Raw genomic sequence first — 11,187 nt, forward strand, 5'->3', positions numbered from 1 at the left:
TTACCACGTCTGGTCAACATTGTCTTGGAAGTCCTAGCCATAGCAATAAGGGAGGAAAAATGCATAAAAGTTATAAAGAACAAAAAAGGAAAAAGAGGCTGGTGTAGCTCCATGGGTTAAGTGCTGGCCTACAAACCAAAGGGTCACCAGTTTGATTCCCAGTCAGGGCACATGCCTGGGTTGTGGGCCAGGTTTCAGGTGGGGTGTGTGTGTGAGAGGCAACCACTCTCCCTCTCTTTCTCCCTCACTTCTCCTCTCTCTAGAAATAAATAAATCAAATTATTTTTTAATAAAGGAAAGGGAAACACTGTCTCTATATACAGATGATATAATACTTGCAGTGGAAGTATAAAAAGGAACAACCACTTTGGAAAATAATATGGCAGTTTCCTATGAAGTTAAACACACCTGTATGATGCAGCCATTCCAATCCTAGCAATTTACCCAAGGGAATTGAAAAGTGAAAGATTTGTATTTGAATGTTAATAGCAGTTTTATTAGTACTAGCCTTAAACAAGAAACAACCCAAAGGTCCATCAACAGATGAACTGTTGAATGGACTGAATGAAATACAATTAAATACTCCTCAGAAAACTATTAATATGAGCACCTTCCAACCCACGCCTGGTCGCTTTCCTCGCCTCGCACCCTCTCCCAAGTGAGGCTGCCACAGAAGCAGTGATCTCTGGAAACACAAATCCAATCATGCTGCTCCTCCGCTTCAGCGTCTCAGGATAAGAGGATCAGCTGCCCAGCTCCCGAAGTCCCTCAGCCCCTGTGCTCTGCCGCCCCAGCCCGTCTGCCCCATTGGGCCTCCGCCTCCTCTCCCCAGCTGCCCAGGCTCCAAGTCAGCTCCTCCAATTCCCACAGCTTGCAGCAGCCTGGCCCCTCTCAGCCAGCCTGGGGCTCAGTGTGGCCTTGGAAGAGGAGCCCTCTCAGCTTACCCCACCTGCCCTTCACTGGAGGTCTCAGGCTCCAGCCACCTACACATGCTCCCTGACAATCCTAGCTGCCATTACTTCTGTTTCCCAGACTGAAGAGCAGGCCCGGCTGCTCCCAGGACTGATCAAAGCCGGTCAGTGCTAAAAGGGTGGGGCAGGGACTGTTGTGTGAGTGGGGGGGAGTGGTGTGGCAGGTAGCGGGGAGGGCTGGGGGAGCATCAGGGGTCATGGAGAAATGAATATGCAAATGAGCACTGAGAGGCCACTGGCTTTGGATAGTCAGAGGCCAGGACTGAAAGACAGGCAAGGTCCAGGGCTGGTTTGGGGGTTAGGTCCCAGCAAGTGTAGGGCTGAGGCTAGAAGGGAGTGGGGTGTGAGTGGTCCCTCAGCATTCAGGTGAGATGGCAGCCAGGTTGGGGGGAGGGGTCCCGGTTGCGACCCAGGGCTGAGGAAGTGGACACGGATGAAGGTGGGGAGCCAGGGCTGGCCTCTGTCCTGGAGGCCTCTCCCTCCTTCTCCCCCTCCCCCTCCAGGGGCCTCTTTCCTGCCTTCCTCCACAGCCTGCAGCAGGCGATGGCATCAGGATTCCCCTGATTGCTTTCTTTCATCGCGGTGCCTTTCTCTGCAGCAAAAGCCCGCTAATGCCGCCTTTATCACGGAATTAGGGGATTTAGGACCGATCTCACAAAGAGGCCCTCGATAGAGGCGGTAATCAAACGCCAATCGGCCCGATCTCGAACGGGACCGAGAAGAAAGCGAGAGCTGCGGATTAGCGCGGACCCGCAGCCCGCCGGGCGGAGATAGCATCACCCCGCAGCCAGGCTGAAGCGGCCAGGGAGGCCGGCCGCGGCCACGGAGAAAGGCAGGCTTAGCTGCTTGGCGCTGGGGATTCTGAAGCCATTAGGGGGGATTAGCACCCGGGTTAATCTGCTTTGGCCGCTCAATTGTCAGCAGGGAACGGAGGTGGACCGGAGGTGGACACCTAAGGGGAGCAACCATGTTACCTCTGTAGTCCAGGCTCTGGGGCTGGTCTCTGTTTCCCCCACTGTCACCAGGGCTTGCTGTCCCCAGGCCATACTGGTCCTGGCAGCCAGAGAGAGGAATGGAATGAACATCATGGATGGCCTATGCTGATGTGTAGACCTGGCCCACTAGTTGTGTGTGGAACCTGCTCTTGGCTGCAGCCTTTGAAAACTCTGCCAGCCTTCTATGAAGACTGGGGAGGCCCCTGCCTGCCCTATCACCCTTCCCTTCTCCTGCCCAGCAGAAAGGACACCTTCCTCTCCTCGCTCCACCTTTATGACCCTGGGTGTCTGCCTCCTCACTGAGCTTGGGCTCCTCAGCCAGGCACACATCCCTTCCCAGCACCTGTGGCCTGAAAGCAGGACTCAGACTGAGGGTGCTGGCTGATGGCACCGACCGGCACACAGAGCAACTGCTTGCAGACTCCCCATCTTTCCCCTGGAGACCCTTCCCAGGTAGGGACCCCCCAAGAGGCATGTTTGTTCATCCACTAGCTGACAGAGCTGATGTGATACCACTTGCTGTCTCCCCCCTCACTTATCTCCAGCCGACTCTCACTATGTGGGGCAGGGTGGGGCCTGGGGCTCCGTAGCCCCCAGAGGGGTCCTTAGTCTGTGCCTGGTTTTCCCATCTGAGAAGTGGGGCTGGCTGAGAGGAGGAAAGTTCCAGCTGGGAGGCACCACTGTTCCATCGTGCAGCCTGTGCTCACCACGGCCTCCTGTAGGGACACCCACCCAGCCTCCACTCCTCTTTGGTTGCAAATGACAGGCTCCCACAGTGGAGCACTTAGAGGGGTGACCCTGCACCATAGGGTTTCCCTGGCCTCCTCTGCCATGGGCATGTGGCAAGACCACCATGCCTCACACAAGCACATGATGGCAACAGGTGGCTGGACTGGGGTTGGCCGGTAAGGTAGAATAGGTTAGGGGTTAGCACGGAGGGGGCTGAAGGAGCCCTCTTGGCCTGTGACCTTTTTCTCCTTTCCCATGGCTGAGACTGGGAATACTGGAGCAAAAGCTGCAGGGGGAGAAAATGACACAGTTGGAAATCCTTTCTTCCTGCACTTGGCGATGGCAGTAACCAGGGTCTCTCTAGCCCAGACCCCCGTGGAGGGGCACAGAGGGTGAGCCATGGGGCCAGGCTCTTGCCTCTGGGGGCTTAGGTCTGAGGAAGCCGGAAAGGGGCACAGCGGGGAAAGGGGACCATGCCCCCTACCTGCGCATGGATCAGGCAGGGCCTGAAAGACACTGAGAATTACAGGTCGAGGGTGAGGAAGTGTTCAGGGAGAGGGAGCGGCAGCTGTGCAGAGGTCTGGGGGTGAAGAGAGGGCAGACGGGTCTGGGGAAACAGGGATCTCCAGGCAGCGCCTGGGAAGGGGTCCCCATAGGCTGACGCGTGAGGCCTTGAGCAGTCGGTTATTGGGGCAGGCGCCATAGTGACTCAGGGAGCGGCTAGGTGTCGAGGGACTGCAGGCGAGGTTGGGGCGCTGGCGGTGAAATATGAGGACCAGGGCCTGGCGGCAGTGACCGTGAAGGGAGTCCGGGCAGCCTAGCCCCCTGCCCAAAGACCGGGCGCGCGCCCGTGATGTCATCAGCGCGCGCCGCCCCCGACTTCCGGTAGCGAGCCTTGCTTCTCCGGGCTCCTCCCAGAGCGCCGCTTGTCCTGGGGAGACCCCGTGGGAACCGGCTCCTTCTTCACAAATGGGCCCCGGGAAACCTACTGGGTACCTCCTGCGCCCACAGACCCCGGTCTGCGGACCTCCAAAACCCGGGGCTGAGAGAGGCCCTGATGGTCTGCGGGCTTTAGCAGCCGACCCCAGGCCTCAGATGAGTGACCGTCCAGGCGACCCTCCTCTCAGCCCTGATAGGCGTTAACCCCTCTCCCGTGACCTGATCCAACCCGCAGGATAAGCTCCCGGGTTACGATCGCGGGCAGTTCAATTACCTTCTCTCCATCACAACCCTGGAGGAATCTCCCAAGCATCTAGGCACCGAGAACGGGGTGCCTTGCCAGGTCACGGGCAGCGGGGTGGAGGAGGAGACTCCGTGGTGCGGGCCGCCAGTGACCAATAAGCAGGCCGGGCAGACAGCTTCAGAGGCCCCAACCCGGTCAGCCTTCTTAAAATGCCCAAGGCCCCGGTAGCTTCCCGAGGCAGTGCTTTCCAGCCGGCCATTGGGCAGCAGGCCAATGTAGGAATCTGAGCAGTGCTTAGGGGCAGAGGGGGTGGCATGGCTTATCCCTTGAGGTCACTTAAGGAGATGACACCCCTGGGCCCAGTGGGGCCTCTCAGGTCAGGCTCAGGCCAATGGAAAATCGAGAGGTGGGTGTGGCTAACCTGGCAGAGAAGACAAAGGTGACAACAGTTGGAGAGGGTCAGGGGTCAGTGCCTGGCCCAGTCGGAGCGGAGGGGAAGCTGCTCTCCGGAATATTTGCCAGGTGGGTGTGGGAGGAGGGGAGCTACAAGGCCACACCAGGGACTATCACGTTTTCTGTAAATCACCCACATTGTTGGCATAGGCCATGGATCCCAGGTGTTCTCAGGGGTCCTCCTGTGGTCCTTTTCCACTGCGCCCGCATGTCCATCCTTGTCCTGGTGTGCCCAGTCCCTGTTCCCAGGTCTTGAGGAGGCAGGAGCTCCTTAGGCCCCCTAATTTTGTGCCCCTTACCAAAAACCCCTGACGAGGGTATCTGAAAACACGTAGGAAGTAGAAAGTCAGAGGAAAATACTCCAGCATCCTCAGCTGAGATTGTGTTTGCTGTGAAGGCCAAGGGCACAACCCAAAAACCAGAATTCTCTTTGTTGGGCTAACAGGAGACAGGCCAATTGTCACGAGTGACTGTAGTGTGTGTGTGTGTGTGTGTGTGTGTGTGTGTGTTAAGCTCTGTTTGCCATTTGTTACCTATAGAAGGACATGGGAGAACCCAGGGAAACCTTTGTAGTGCTGCCCAGTGAGGAAAGGGTTCAGTGAAGTTAGGGTGGGGGGCTGAAGGGTAGCTGCCTGAGGGCCTTTAGCTAGAGGGGCTAGCCACACAGTCGTGAGGGGCTGGAGGTTGGCTGAGCCCTTCCCCAGATGCAGCCACCACCCCAACCTCCACTCCCTTGCTCTGTCTCTGAGGCCTTTGTCCTTCCTAGGCACATTCTGTGATCCCAGGCTGAAGGCCCCGCCTGATGGTGAAGGCTGCCTGAGGCTGAGTGGAGGCTGGCTGTGGCTTCCAGCTGGGCACAGAGGCTCTGATTGTGGGAGGAATATGGTGAGTTTGGGTCTCCACACTCCACAACTCACGTTTCTCCTGATAGGCGGGCATAGCCGCCTCCTCCCTGACCCTGGTCTGCGACCAGACTGAACAGAGGTACAGTCTGTTCTTCTTCTTGATTACTTGAAGTTCTGCCCATATCTTTCTGTTCTTTTGCTCCCACTGCGGCTGTGGCAGGCAGTGGTTCTAGTTCCAGTAGCCTGGCATCTGCACAGGTTCCTGCCCTTTGCCTCCTCTCTGGAGCCTTTGGGTCTTGGTCAAATGCAGCTGGGTTCCCTCTTGGCCCCTGCCTGCCTCTCCAGCTGCCCTCCTGCTCACTTCCCTTTAACCTTATTGGCTCTCAACTGACACAGCAAGCTCTTTCCTGCCTGCAGTATACCCCTCCCTGCCAGCACCCTTTCCCTCAGGTCTCAGCACCAGAAACAGGCTGTGCACTTTTTGGGCAACATGTGAACAGGAGGGTTCCAACATGCAGGTGGCAACTCCCTGCTCACAGCCCCAGGGCTGTGACTTAGAACCAGCTCGGTCAACTCCGCCTGCTGTCCACATTATGCTGTGAGGCACAGCAGGGGACCCTAAAGCTATGGCAAGGTTCCCACCACTCCTGAGTATAGGTCCTGATGCCCTCCTCTCAGCCAAGGGTAGGCTCAGTCCCCTCCTTCCTGTGAAGGGGACAGGAACAGGACTCTGGGGTACTGGTGTATAGTCAGTGAGTGGATACCATCTCTGGAGGTCATTGTTGGCAGGGGGTGGCATTTTCCCCTCGGGGCCTAGCTACTGGTCCTTGCTCTCTAGGAACTGCCTGGACACCCGAGACTGCAAACAACCTCTTACAACCCGAAGAAGAAAGCTACCATGTGTGGGCCTACATTGTTCTAAGCACCTTACAAAGACCACATCATTTCATCCCCAAAACCTACTGGGGTGGGTTCCTGTGTCACCCAATGTTGCAGATTAGGAACTGGAAGTTAGGTGACTTGCCCAAGGTCACACAGAGAACAGAGGGAGCAAGGATTCTGCCTCTATCTATGCTTGGCACAGAGGCTGTGGCCAGGTCGGCAGGTGCTGGGGTGGATGTATGCCCCTCTTGCCTCAGTAGCCTGTGCTGTGGGACAGCGCTGTCCATCACCTGCTTTCATCCTCACAGCAAAGCTTGAGGCTGACCTGGTGGCCAGAGGTTGAGGCTCCAGCCTCCAGAGTTTCCTGCACACCCTGGTGTGTGTGTGGGTGAATAGCCCTTGGCCCCTGTGGGCAGGCAAGCTTTGCTGCTGGGCCCCTTCTCCTCCATTGTGGTAAAGACTGGCAGGTCTCCTGAGAACACCAAGAGCACGAGGCCCAGCCCTTCAAAACCCTGTGTTCCCTTGCCCTCCAAGCCGTCTGGTTTTCAGATCTACCTCAGACTTGGGATCCAGGTGCTGTTACCAGATGGGGCACCCTCCGCCAGAAGGAAGAGTTCCAGGAAGAGGACCTTCCTACTGGGAGGCTTCTGTTGGCAAGTTACTTCCCAGCCTGAGCCAAAACTCTCCATGACTTTTACCCCCAGAGTCACCCAGACAGGAAGGCCCCTCCTGCCTCCACACGGCCAGGGGCACTGGCTCACCCCATCCTGCTCTCAGTGTCCTCCACTTGGCCTGCTGTTGTGGCTCCCAGCTCCTGATCTGAGGTGGTGGAGAGCCCTGGGGATTCTCTTCCTGGCCCCTCAGACCAGGGGCTGAGAACCACAACCCATGAGCCCTGTGGGGCTGCCACGTGTGCCAGGATCCTGGGATTCCCGCAAGAGGGTTGCCTACCTCTGAGGTGCAGGGTTGTGGGGTAAGTGACCAGTAGGGCCCTGGCCTGGAGGCTCCACCCACTCCTGCCCCAAGGCAGTGGCCTCCCAGCCTGGCTGGGGTGAGTCAAGGCTGCCCTGCTCACAGCCTCAAGGGACTAGAAACAGTAACATACTATTTTACAGAGAAACCAAAAGGGAGGGAGGGAAGTGGGCGTAATTACTGGTTGAGGGACAAACAAGAAGAGCCCAGGAGCATTGTCCCCTGACCCAGCCAGTGGCACTGGGTGGTTCTTTCCTCTGCCCACGCAGTGCTGCCTTTCCCAGTGACCCCACAGGATCTTGGCCACAGGCAAGGGCTGGATGGGGCTCGGATGTTCCTTGGCCTGGTGGCAGGACTCTCGGGGTAGACACTGTGGCTGGCTACAGCTGGCTCACCCACCAACTTGCCCGCTGCCTGGCTTCCCTGTCCCCCTGCCAGTATACACAGATGAGGTGGGCCTGGCCATCACAAAGGTGTGGCCATTACTGCCCACCCACAGAAGGGCCCACACAGGAACAGGAGGGTGTGACAGGATCCGGTTTATTCTGCCTTGGGAGGGTGGTCCTGAGAGTGGAGGGTGCCACCCTGTCCCAGGCGGAGGGAGGGCCCAAGGGCCAGTTAAGGCCAGTGGCGGGAGAAGCGGGGGGCATGCAGCCCCTGGAATGCAATGAGGCCAGGCTGAGGCCTGGAGGCAGCTGTGGTAGGCCGGGGGCAGGTGCCTCTGCTGCCCATGGTGAAAGGCATTGGGCCAGGACTGAGCCATGGCTACAGGGCCATGGACCCAGACTACAGAGGCCCCCCGGGAAGTGGGACACAGGGTCACATAACACAGAACATGAACCACAGGCACATGGCTCATGAGTGAGCACATGGACAAGTGGGCACAGAGTCACAGGCCAGAGAGACACCCAGCCTCCGCTGAACACATGGACACAATGGTGGTTATTATATGGACTGCATGGGACACACTGTACTATGAGGCACATGCACTCAATGGCTACGGGGAACAGGCCCAGGCCATGGAGTGCAAGGGACAGGGAAGGGGGCCTTTTGGCACAACTGCACTGGAATCATGAGAAGAGGGTGGAGGGGGCTGGTGCGGAGCTGCCTGAGGGCAGCTGCGAGGCAGACCCTTCAGGGTCAGTCCGTCTTCCACACTTTGTTGAGCAGCTTCACCACCTCATCATAGATGATGAACACGATGGCCACATCCAGGCAGACCCGGCCCAGGCGGGGGACAGTGCCCTTGTAAAACCTGGGTAGGGTGGGAGTAAAAAGTAAGTAGGTGAGGAGGCAAATGAAGGACTGTGCCCCTGGGCAGTGGGGGTGAGTCTAGATGCTGGAGGGGGTTTTGGTAAGGTCTAGCCAGAAGGCCAGGAAGGGTCTGGGGCGGGGACAATAGCCCTATCTCTCCTCCACTCACGCCTTGAGCCCCTCATTCTTCAGAATCTGCAGGCCGCAGTCCCACGTGCTCCGGTACTTGCTTGCCTCCAGGCCCTGTGAGACACCAGCACACTGCAGGGCTCAGCAGCCAGGGGCCGTCCCAACCTCCCCTCCCTCCTTCCCAGCTTTACCCCACCTGCATCCGGGTTTTGATCACGTCCAGAGGAGTGTTCCCGAAAACACTGGCTGCACCCGCAATAACTCCAAAGGCTCCAGTGACCAGTGGGTTCATGGGCTTATTGGGGTTGTCCCCTAGAGGTGGGTAGGGTTGCAATCAGAAGGTGATGGGAAGGAAAAGGGGCCAACTCTGAGGGCTGGGGAGGAGCATGGACTTGGGCCTATGAAGGTGGGGGCCTCAAGGGGCAGTCTCCTCAAGGGAAGCCCAAAAGTGTATGGAGATGGGGTCTCAGGGCAGCAGACACACCTCGATACCAGTTGCGCAGGGAGGTCATGACAAAGAAACGGATGGCCTGGTTGGATCCCTGCTTTAGCACGGTGGCTGTGAGGCCCTGGTATGTCCCCTTCAGCCCTGGGGGCAGGAAGACATGGGGGTTAGCCCCAGATGGGGACTTCGGGAGGCTACACAGAGAAGTGCCAAGGAGGAAGAGGAAGTGAGCACACGTCCTTTCCATCCTGGCTGAGGTTCAACCCTACCTGAAGAGTAAGGCCAAATGACTCACCTTGTTCCCGCACAATCTCCCTGACCCCGTGGAAGAATCCTCTGTATTTGGGGTTGGGGGAGGTCTGATCATGGATGAACTTCACCTGAGAGAAAGGAAAGCAAAGGAGCTGACTCTCAGGTTGCCACTGGTAAGGCACACATGGCCCCTTGGCTTGCGGGTCCAGAGCCCACCAAGGTCAGGCCATGGTTGAAGATACACCTTTTCATTTAGACACAGGGCCAGCCAAGACTATTGTGGGACCTGAGGCCCAAGAGATAAGAGGGCCATCCTCAGCAGGAAGCCTCTGCAGTTGTGTTTGCTGGTATTGCCCATAGCTAAGGCAATAGCAGAAAACAGTTTTCTGTTTGTAAAAGTGTTTTTAAGAAACTTACCATTTTCCCACTGCTTTCAGGAGAGTACAGCCTCCCCAGGAGGCCCATCCTGCAGGCCTCCTGCACACAGCTTTCCAGGCAGTTCCCTATGCACACCTTGCCCCCTCCTGCTGGACCCTCCCAACCTCGACATTTCTGCTGGACACAGGGCCACCCCAGCTTCCACCACCCCAGAGCCCCTTGGCATGCTTTGTCCCTAAAGGGACCTCCTCACCTTGATGGTCTCCATCGGGCACACGACCACCACAGCCTCGGCCACCCCGGCGCCCAGGCCGCATAGCAGCCCACGGGTGCTGTCCAGCCGTCCCTGGGCATCCCGCATGTGGTTGCTGAGGAACTCAAACATCCCAAACCTTGGGGCACAAGGCAGTCGGGTGAGAGGGGCTGCCACTGCCCGTAGCACCCTCCGGAGACTGCCCCAGCCCCGAGTCCGCCTCACCTGACCGCTGCCTTGGGGATGGAGCCATAGAGCAGGGAGCTGAGGCCTCGGTAAAGGCCCAGGACGCCATGGCTGCGGACAGTTTGACGCACGCAGTCCCCTGGGGGAGGGGGCGGTCAGCGACTCCCGCCTCACCCGGGGCCCGCCCCCTGGAGCTCCCAGCCGCCGTCCCTTGCTCACCAATGCCCCGGTAGCGCGGCGGGTGTGAGCGCTCGTCCAGCTGCAGCTGCGTCTTCACATACTCAGTGGGGAAGGTGATGCAAATTTCGATGCCGCCTGCCAAGCCGCCTGCGGGAACGGGGAACTCCTGTCCTGAGACCCCCTACCCGGGCGCCCCGCCCTCTGCCCCGGCCCCTCCCCCGCTCTGGACTCTGTCCGACCACGACTCTATGCCCCACCCCCGTTGCCCTGCGGAGGCTCGCTGGGGTGACACACAGGGTGAGCGCCAACGAACAGGGCTGCGCCCCCCGCCCAACCCGGAAGTAGGGAGGGTTCTGGGCATCCCGGGCCCACTTCGAAGCACCGGTGGGACAGCTGGGCCCTGGATTCGGGTCTTCGAGGAACCCACCTGCTAGGATGGCTTTCCCCGGGTGCGTCAGCTTGGCCTTTCCGGGCGCGGACGCGGCCGCCGCCAGATCGCGGGACGCCGCCATTGCCGGGAGGCGGGGCACCCGGCCTCAGCCGCGGGTCCGAGCCTCCTGCACTTAACGCTGTCTGCGGAGGCGGTGGCGGACTAGTGGTTAAGCCTGGGGGCGGGGCGGGGCGGTCGCGTCAGCTTCTGGTCTCCGCCCCGCGTGGTTCGAGCGGTCTCCGCCCAGTGTGGTTCGAGCCGGTCTCCGCCCCAGGTCCGCCCCGGGCGCCCGGGAAACTGAGGCCGGGGCGGGGCCGGCACCCCAGCCAATGGCCAAACGGGTCCGGGATAACCACTGTCCCTGGTGCTGCGGGCGGGGCCCTTGGGAGGCGGTGCTGCATCAGGCAGGAGCTGTGGTTCAAAGTGCAGTGCCCTTGCTCTGGCTCATGTGGCTCAGTGGACTGAGCACCAGGATGCATTGTCAGGGCACGTGCCTGGGTCGCGGACAGAATCCCCCGTAGAAAGCGTGTGAATTAATTGGTGTATCTCTCATACATCAACTTTTCTCTCCCTTTCTCCCTCCCTTCTCCGTCTCCAAAAATTAGTAAATAAAAATCTTAAAAAAACAAAACAAAACAAAACATTAAGTG

At 58.7% G+C, this 11,187-nt stretch overlaps 1 protein-coding gene across 1 annotated transcript; it reads right to left on the bottom strand.

Moving 5' to 3' along the window:
- Positions 1-7,554: 7,554 nt before the first annotated feature.
- On the bottom strand, positions 7,555-10,744 carry SLC25A1 (solute carrier family 25 member 1). Its single transcript, XM_037141613.2, has 9 exons — positions 10,535-10,744; positions 10,147-10,254; positions 9,967-10,066; positions 9,742-9,880; positions 9,154-9,238; positions 8,898-9,002; positions 8,610-8,725; positions 8,454-8,527; positions 7,555-8,285 (listed from the first exon to the last, which is right to left on the bottom strand). The coding sequence occupies exons 1-9, from the start codon at positions 10,617-10,619 to the stop codon at positions 8,171-8,173; spliced, it is 927 nt and encodes a 308-aa protein (XP_036997508.2). The 5' UTR covers positions 10,620-10,744; the 3' UTR covers positions 7,555-8,170.
- Between the last annotated feature and the right edge of the window lie 443 nt (positions 10,745-11,187).

Source organism: Artibeus jamaicensis, unplaced genomic scaffold, assembly GCF_021234435.1.
Source record: "Artibeus jamaicensis isolate MK-2021 breed Jamaican fruit bat unplaced genomic scaffold, CSHL_Jam_final contig_1128, whole genome shotgun sequence".
In the NCBI taxonomy this organism is placed as follows: Eukaryota; Metazoa; Chordata; class Mammalia; order Chiroptera; family Phyllostomidae; genus Artibeus; species Artibeus jamaicensis.